This window comes from Zingiber officinale, chromosome 9A, assembly GCF_018446385.1.
Source record: "Zingiber officinale cultivar Zhangliang chromosome 9A, Zo_v1.1, whole genome shotgun sequence".
NCBI classification, from domain to species: domain Eukaryota; kingdom Viridiplantae; phylum Streptophyta; class Magnoliopsida; order Zingiberales; family Zingiberaceae; genus Zingiber; species Zingiber officinale.
The window spans coordinates 109,850,707-109,860,179 of NC_056002.1; the positions used below are offsets into that span (position 1 = coordinate 109,850,707).

General features: G+C 27.9%; 1 protein-coding gene across 1 annotated transcript; it reads right to left on the minus strand.

Moving 5' to 3' along the window:
* Positions 1 to 495: 495 nt before the first annotated feature.
* On the minus strand, positions 496 to 9,030 carry LOC122019461 (aminopeptidase M1-D-like). The gene is made up of 13 exons (XM_042576923.1): positions 8,761 to 9,030; positions 8,526 to 8,665; positions 8,332 to 8,434; positions 7,215 to 7,401; positions 7,036 to 7,129; positions 6,627 to 6,780; positions 6,295 to 6,399; positions 6,083 to 6,199; positions 5,350 to 5,466; positions 4,682 to 4,864; positions 1,794 to 1,874; positions 770 to 847; positions 496 to 681 (listed from the first exon to the last, which is right to left on the minus strand). Exons 1-13 carry the CDS (start codon positions 9,028 to 9,030, stop codon positions 496 to 498), a joined length of 1,815 nt encoding a protein of 604 aa, XP_042432857.1.
* Between the last annotated feature and the right edge of the window lie 443 nt (positions 9,031 to 9,473).

The following is a 9,473-nucleotide window of genomic DNA, read 5'->3' on the forward strand; positions in this document are numbered from 1 at the left end:
ACTCCGCACACGGTGCTCACGAAATACGACAATCGTCTCCCAAGATACAACGATTTTTATCTTGCGATAGTAGCACTGCAAATCGCAAGACCTCCAAACCGAGGAAGCTTCTTGAACTCTTCAATGCAAGAATGCAGTGCTTGCTTTGCTTGGAAGGAAGTGAGTGAATGAATAAATGAGTATGTGAGGGACTTTATTTATACATATGAAAGGATATAAAAACCTCTTGGTTCAATTAGATCTTATCCATCCATTTCAAAATGGGTGATGTAGATCACATCCTTTCTTAAAAGGCATACTACTTCATTAGATGCCTCTTTAATCATCCAAAAGACATTTAAACCTTTTTTATTATTTTTCCATTTATAATTTCTAACATATTCCCATATTGAACCCAAACAATATAACATCTTTATATATAGTAAAATTTCTTTTTCAAAGAATACATTAGAGATGAATTGGAAATCCTTACATGAAATACAATAGCTGATCATGCTAAAATCCCTTCCCCACTATAGCCTTCAATGTGTCGCCTAGTGTAGACTCATTTTTCACACTTTGAGCCCATCTTTCTTTTACCATGACTTCGTTAAAACTTTGCCGCAAGGCTTTAGAAATTGCAGGATTGCTTCTGTTAGCAAAAAAGTCTAATATTTCTGTTTCTTTCTCACTCGTCCCAAACTAAAAGTAAAATAATAAAAAAACAATATTAGCAAAATTATACACGATATCATTTTAAATAAAAAAAATAAATGATTAGGTCACAAACCAATTTCACAATATATGAGACCACATAAGGTAAGAACACTTCTGACCATTTCTTTTGTATTTTATCATCCCAATTTTCCTGTAAAAAGATAATTAGTAACTATAGCTTAGTCAAGTAATATACTGAGTTATTTCATAAAGAAATAAAAACATTATGAAAATGGAAATTATATGAGCTCCAATAATTTATGAAGATATTATATTTGCTAATTGAGAATGAAACCTACAATACTAAAATAACAATTTTTAAAAGTAATTATTTGTTATTAAATACTTGTAAATTATTTAATTCTATTGACAATGTTTACTATGCTTACTTAATGTTGATATGTACAAGGTCATAAATTTAGTTAAACATATCACAAATTTTGCTTTTGGTATTACATAAAAATATTTAAAAAATCTTTATAAAATGATAACATATTTTAAAATTATAATTTGCAATATTCTTATATCTAGATATATCACTTTTGTGTCAATTTTATATTTTAGCTCATAACCTACTGTTGTAGGCAAAGTATCAATAGATTTAATAGAATTTCATACAACATTTTTTAAGGAGATTTTTGGAAATTATGATCTGTGATAAGGCATCAACATATGTTATTTTAATAATGTTCAATTTTTATCTTATTAATCAAAAATATTAAATTAGAATAAGTTAATTGCATTAAAATTCAAATATTAATAGTGCTAAAAATGAAGTTGAATTTTTTTAAAAAAGTGCTTATAGTTTATAAAATGACTATTGAAGATTCTATATCAATAAAACTAAATTATTCCAAGTATAAAATAAATGTCAATCTCTATAATTTAAATAATAGTCATTATAAAGAATGAAATAATAGTGTGCACAAAAGATAAAACTTTAAGAAATTTTTAAATGATCCTTTTGATTTGTACTATATGTATTTTATATGAATCATATAACTAAAATAAATTAAACTAGATAATATGTAGACATTGAACATAAAAATAATTTCAAGCAAAACTACAATGGCTATTTTGGTTTCTTTAAAACATACCTTTAACCATCTCCATGCAATATCACTACCTGCTTGCTTAACGTTATACAAGCCACTTTTTAATGCATCTAGAGGTTGAACCTTGAAAGTAAATTTGAAAATAGTAAGTTTAAGCATGAGGAAGAACAACATAAAAGGAACAGTAATAATGAAAGAAGTTACCTCAGACGATAATAAAAAGTTAAGCGATTCAAGGAGTATATTTGGATCCGGACATCTTGTAAAACATGCTAAAGACCAATCAAAAGCTTGTTAGTTACAATTATGGGGTAACTAATTAGAGTATGATAAAGTTAGATAGTTCACATACATAAAATGAGTGTTTTTTCACTAGCATCATCTGCTTCTCTATAGAGCTTTAAGAGAAATTCATAACCCGATCTATTGGTGGTGGTGACCGTTTGCATTATAGAAAGATATACAACCTATACAAATTCATTCAAAATGAATGAATAGAAAAAGGGATGTAATGACTAATGCTAAAAATATCTTAATTTACCTTTTTAATATCTGGGGATAGTGCAATTGTACTTGTATTACTCGAGAAAGGTTGTAGATGCTCAATTGCATAATTTATAGTTTTCTCATGTCCAAGAAGTACAAAGGTATTTTGTATTTGCTTTCTTAAAAGGGTATCCGATTGACTTTCATTTTTTCTAGCATCCCAACCCAACTTGCTGAGAAGTTGAACATGGTTAGTTAAGAAAGAGAAATTAATAATATATACGAGAAAGAAATTCAATTGTTTTTTTTTAAAAAAAATCTTTGTAAATATAGCATTTCTTAACCACATAAAATAAGTCCATCATAGTTCTATATTATCCTATGCTTGAAATTTGCATCTCAAAATCAGTTGATTTTAAAAAATAAATAAAAATGGAATTGTGACAAAGAGTATATGACAAATCAAACTTAAACAACTTCAACTGTAGTGGTATCGAAGCCATAAAAAATAAACCCACACTTAAATTTGATCCATAACCATATTAGATGAAGGCAGTAGCAAATCACAATTTCTTATAATAGTACTCATGAGTAACAAAATTAAGAATTTAATATCCAATAAAAAAGTAGTTTGCATATCAATTTTAATAATTTAAAAAATTAAAAGCCAAACTATGCGCATCATATTAGTCTTAACAAAAATATGTAGATGAAACTATTTATTGTCTAAATTTCAAAAACTAAAAGCAAAGAGAATTCAGAAATATTAAAATCAATATCTATTACCAATTAATAAATATAGTTGATGTCACCTTTTTTTTGTATCATCTCTTATTGTTTCATAATGTACTTTATTGATAAATAACTAAATTATGTAAATATAAAATAGTTTAAAATACGTATGCCACTAAAAAGAAAGAAAAAGCTATAAAAGAACATAATTTTAAATTCGATGGACTTACTCTGCATGCGATTGGAGAAGATTAATAAAGAGTAATTTAACATCATTTGAAAGTTCAGGTTTAGCATCAGCTATTAAGTCTACGATAGTTAGACCAATCTGTCAAAGCAATGGAAGAGGATCATGACCAAGATAATATAAATATAATATAAAAGAGTTGGGAAATGAACTTACTGTGATAATACGGTTTAGAATGAGTTGATTAGCCTCTTCTCGATAAGCATTTAATAATAACAAGAAAGATGATAATGTTTCCCTACTAGCTTTGCAAAACAAAAAATAATCCTCCAAAACTCCTACATTAGAGATAAGTATAGCCCTTTAGACATCAAGGATATTATAAAAGCTCATAATGGTGCTACTAACGTACCATATCTATCCATTTGGTTTAATTGATTCGCCTCTATTGCATTTCTTAGCCTGGTTACAAGTTCATTATCATAATGCACTTTGTACAATCCTCCTTGCTTGATATTCAATTTGATCCAAGCATTTTGAGAATTCCCTTGGTTGTCTTGATCAATCAAATTCAACTTTGCAGACTTTGAGTTTAATAAAAAAGTTTTAGTGGTGTCATATGAACCATGGGATAATGTAATAGGAATTATCCATTGACTGTCATCGAAAGATCCATCCAGTAAAAATCGAGACTGCAATTAAAAAAATACATATTGTGTGTAACTTTTAAATTTCATACTAAGAATCAAAGTAAATATACTTATAAATTTAAGGGTTAAATTTTAACTGAAATTCAAACAAATTCCATATATATACTCAAATACTTCATATTTAATTTAAAGCTAATGCATCTAGTCATTATTAGTCCAATGTAATACATAACATTCTATTATCAAGAAATTGACTTTGACTAACTACAAGGCAAAAGAGATAGATAATCAATTAACTAAACAAATACAAGGTTTAATATAGTAGTACTGAAGTTGGGGGTTATCATCCAAGTCAACACTTTAATTCAAAATACTCTAAACTATAGAAATAATTATCATACTCAAAATAAATAAGTCATGTATAATTCTTAGCTTAGCTATAAAATATGGTACGATGAAACTTTAGTTAAGATACAACACAAAATTTATAACCAAAAATAACAAATAAATTAACTAGAACATGTTGCTATATGTAGAAAAGAGTTATAAAAGTTAACATGCAAAACTTTTAATCTTTTACAAATATGATTCTTCATTTATTATCTTGATACTACATACTCCTTTAAATCTAGTTGTTATTCTTGTTACATATACATCATTATTGAAGTATAAATCATAGACAGAATCCATTACTTTTGAATCATGAATCTCAAGTAAAGCTCATTAACTCTTATAGTACTTACAACTAAATTAGCACAAGGACTTTATAATTAGCTTGCACATTGATGACAAATTTTATATGAAATCATTACTAAATTATCAAATTTAAAAAAAAAAATACATCACAATATAAATGAGGCTAGAAGAAAACAAACCTGATTAATTTCTAAGACATTTCCTGTAAGCATCACATTTATGACAGGATATCCTTCTTGCTTTGTCCAAGTAGACATCATATCGCCAATAGGTTCATTAATTTCCTCTTGAATAACATTCCAAAGGTCTTCCGTTTTTGCATTGAGGTATGAATATCTTTTAATATATGCAGCTATTGATTTCTGAAAATGGTATTAAAAAATAGATTAGGTATATTTAAATACTTTACCACTTGGAAATTCTTGCAATAGAAAAGAAGCTAGATAAAAAAGAAAATCCAAAATAAATTAGAATTTATTTCTTAACCAAATGAAATTATATTGTGCCATAACAAAATGAGTTAATTAATAACTAAGCAATGTAAATTCTTCATATCTTGTTTTTTTTAGTTTAGTTTGGAAATTAAGAAACCTTCATTATTTTTTTTGTACGATCTTCAATTAAGACAGCAATATCATAGAAGCTAGGTCTTTAGGTGGTAGGAATTGGTTATTAGAAATTAAGTATCAAAGAGGTGTGATATCTTAAAACAAAAGCAACCAATCCATGCCTATATCATGTTAGATACAAATTTTAGAAAGTTAGTAGAAGACCAACTTAAAGAAGTCATAATCAAATGATAACTAAATATAGAGCTAGCATTGTAAATATTATATGCAATTCTAACCTGAAGAGATTCATCTCCAATGTAACTTTGAAGCATTCGAATAACCAAGGCTCCCTTCTGGTAGGTTATTGAATCAAACATTTCCAATGCTTCAATGCCAGATGTGATATTCAGTACCTGAACAATGAAGTGAAACATAAACCGTCATATACAATATTGAAAAAAGAGAAGAATATTAATATATATTTTCAACACAATTAACTCCTTTAGAAAAGAACCTTGCATGATACAAATTGAAAACAATTAAGCTAAGGGTGCATACATTTATCACTTTTACTAGGTGAATTTGAGTTTTACTAGAGGATACACTTTCCTATTAATTGTTGGGGCTTTTTCATGACAAAAGAATCTATGAAGATGAATAAATACAAAAAAAAATAAATTATAAATTGTGTTTCTAAATGGTATACTTCCAAATATTTTTAAACTTTATTACGTCTTTCCATTGTGACAAGATTTTAAATACTATTTGGTAGTAATTAAAACTAACATGATAAATCTATAAACTCATCTTGGTTCTTATGTTTATCACTATAATCCAATATTTTAATAGATATGCATCCAATAAAGCCAAGTGTCCACCAAATGATTTAGTTATCATAATATTGAATTAGAAACTATAAATAATTCCTAAGAACATTGTGAATGCACATTAATATTGGAAAGATGTTATTTGATAAGTGCTAAAAGATAATGATAATTTGCGAAGAAAAATAAATAAAGAGAATTATACCTCAATAGGATGAGAATCAGATAATGCATCTAATTCTAGAGTTGCAGTAGTATCGTCAAGAAGTTGACTCCACTTTTCCCATTCAGGAAACACATCATCTATTACTAAATAACTCATCTATTTTAAGATGAGATAACGAAGATTCATCAATTTTATATTTTAAGTAAATAATGTAAAATGCACATCAAATATTGAGGAATGATGAAGAGTACCCAATCGGCAAACCCTTCATTTAGCCATAGATCTGTCCACCATTCCATTGTCACCCGATTCCCAAACCATTGATGGGCTAACTCATGTGCTACTATTTCCGCCACCTAAAAGAAATTTATTGTCTTAGATTTTTTTTAAAAAAAATCCATATAAGGTAAATAAAATATTAGTTAAATTTGTTTGCTAAAAGAACACACAATGAAACCTATTAGACAATTATAATTAAAATTTGACAAAAGAAATCTTTCTAGTTGGATTACCTTTGGGCATGAAATAAGCATATATAAAAATTCTAAATATAGCATAAGAACATTATAGCTAGATTGATAACCTGTTGTTTAACTTTGACAGATGAGCTCAATTCATCGTAGAATAAATAGTCCTCACTGAATATTAGCAATCCATAGTTCTCCATCCCTTGCTCTTGAAAGTTAGGAACAGCCACCAAATCCAACTTGGGAAGGCCATAAGGAATAGAGAAATATCTAGATATTAAGAGAAAAAAATAGCTCTTTGTCATTTTTAAAAACTTTGAGTCTTAATAAAATAATTCAATCTAAAGACCTAAGAGAGGAATCTATAGAGATTCTAAACAAAATCTAACATTATGATTGAATGAAACAATTCTAAAAAATAGTTAGCAATTAAAACATGAAATATAGCTCTTCAATAGTTTGTATTTTAATTTGAAGAATCTAGAAGGCAATTATGTGATAAAAATCAAGTGGTAAGTATTATACCCTTTCAAAAAATCCAATGTCTTCGTAGTAAGATCTAAAGCAAATTTTCCCTGATTGCTTTTACCAATCCGTGTATAAACACGGATTTTTAGTCCTAAATAAGTAACAAGGCACATAATTGTCAAAGTAGAAGAAAAAATATTATAAAAGAATTGAAAAGGATAAGAAAAATTATATACCATCAGATGAATATGTCTCTATGTAGTCCAATGAACCGACAACAAAAGCAACCAAGTAGGTGGACATAATTGGAGACTCTTGAAAATAAACTGTCTTGATAATACCATTATCATTTTCACTTATCACAGGCATGTTTGATAGTGCAACCAACTTGGATGGAACTTCCAACTTTATTGTGAATGTAGCCTATATTTAGTTTAAAGAAAACAATTAATATAAGTCATATATCTAGAAAAGTTCTTAGAAGCTTTCAATCCAAAAAAAAAAAAAAAAAAATCATAGCTAGACTATATTGTATATTGTATGTTTCTTAAAAATTCCATCAACATCTTATAAGATATTGTAATATAAAGTTGCGCACCTCAAGTTGGCTCAATAGTTTATGGCTTGAGCACAAAAACAAGATAAAAGGGAAGTGGGCTACTTGAAAAATAAAAAAAATGAAATTTTATAGAATATTATGCTGCATTATATGAAAATAATTCATGAGAGAAAAATGAAATTTGCTACCACAAATGCATAGATAAATTTTTTGATAGTGTGGTAAATCAACAATAGCTAAGATTATTTTTTTGTTATTCACTAAATTTAGAGTTATAAATAAATCTAATATCTAATATTGAGTCATTTCTTTTAGAGTAATTTTTTTTTCTAATTAGTGAAGAATGAAACTCTAGAAGGAGAAGTTGTTAAAAAAAAAAGGTAGTGAAGAATGAAACTTTGGATGCACAAGTTGTAAATCTAGTTAGTTTCATTATTTAATAAAAAATAAATTATATTAAATTCTATACATAATTACATAGAAGTGAGAACAAAGTGTTCTCCTTTAATTTGTTTATTTTGGTCTTTTTGTTTTGGGATTTACGGTCATTAGGCATTTCTTCTTAATTGTAGCAACTTGTTAATGTCGCCATTTTATATTTGCCTCATTTAGGCTACTATTTCATGGGTATTTTTTAATGACTCTTAACTTTAGTAATCTATATATTTTTCATAGAGGTTCCACCAACACATGAATTGAGTAATTTATCAAACATAATTTTTAAAGATTACTAAATAATTTAAGAAATTATAAAAATAAAAGTATGAAAACAAATAATTTAGGTTAAGAAGTACCTTGAATGCTGGTTCATCCCAACATGGAAAACAACGTCTAGCATATGTTGGCTCGAATTGGGTCAAAGCCATAATTTGTGTTTCTCCATATTGCTCATAGGTGCTACAGAATACATAAAACAATTGCTTTGCTTTATGTAATATAATAATGAAATAAAATTAATTTCCTAAATTGAAATAATAGAATGTTGTACCTTCTATAAAACCCCCTCGATTCATCATTTATGATACCACTATATTTAATGCTTAGAATGCCTTTCCCAATTGGAAGAATGCCATCGAACCCTAGAATTAGGATCTCGTCATCTTTGACCTCGACAATACTCGAGGGATGCTTTAGCTCCTATCATATATGTCCATTGCAATTTAATAAAATTGTAAAGGAAGATACTTTGAATTAAGCATGAAACACTATATATGTTTCCTTACCTCTCCGCTACCTCCAAAAAGATCACCACTGAACCAAATAGAGCTTTGCTCAACTACAAGGTCAACAACATTAAGTACAAGGTATTTCGTGGGGGAGACAATATCTATCGTGATCTCTATCACACCCAAGAAAGTAAAGTTGGATAAGTCAACATTGATAGATAGATTATAGTTATGAGGGATCGCGAATTTTGGGAGCCGTGCTTGACCCTTGAATTGTTCGACATTTTGTTGCAATTGTTCCGTCTCCATCATTTCTCTTTCATGCATGACCGCTTGTGAATTTTGGTGATAAAAGAGGAGAATCATGATTATCAATCTTTTTATTATAATAAACATAGGGAGGGATCTAAATGGAGTCATGATTCAATATTTAGGTACAAATAATTAATAAGGTAGTAGACGAAGAAAAAAAAAAGAGAAAAATAAATGAAATTAGTAACTAGTTAAATGAGAAATCAATATTGATCCATCCTAAAATGCTACCACCAAGAGGATGGCAGCTAAAGATTGAAGGATGATGAATGGATGTAGAAAAAGTTTTGCTTCATCTTATTTATACAAGCATGGTAGCTAATAAAAGTACGTTGAAAGTGGAGATTTTTTTGTCGAACCATACATTATTGAACGACTCACATTACTTATAGTTTTCAACACAATTATCAAACAAATAATTAATAAAAATAGTAACTAAATTCAGACTATCAATTTAT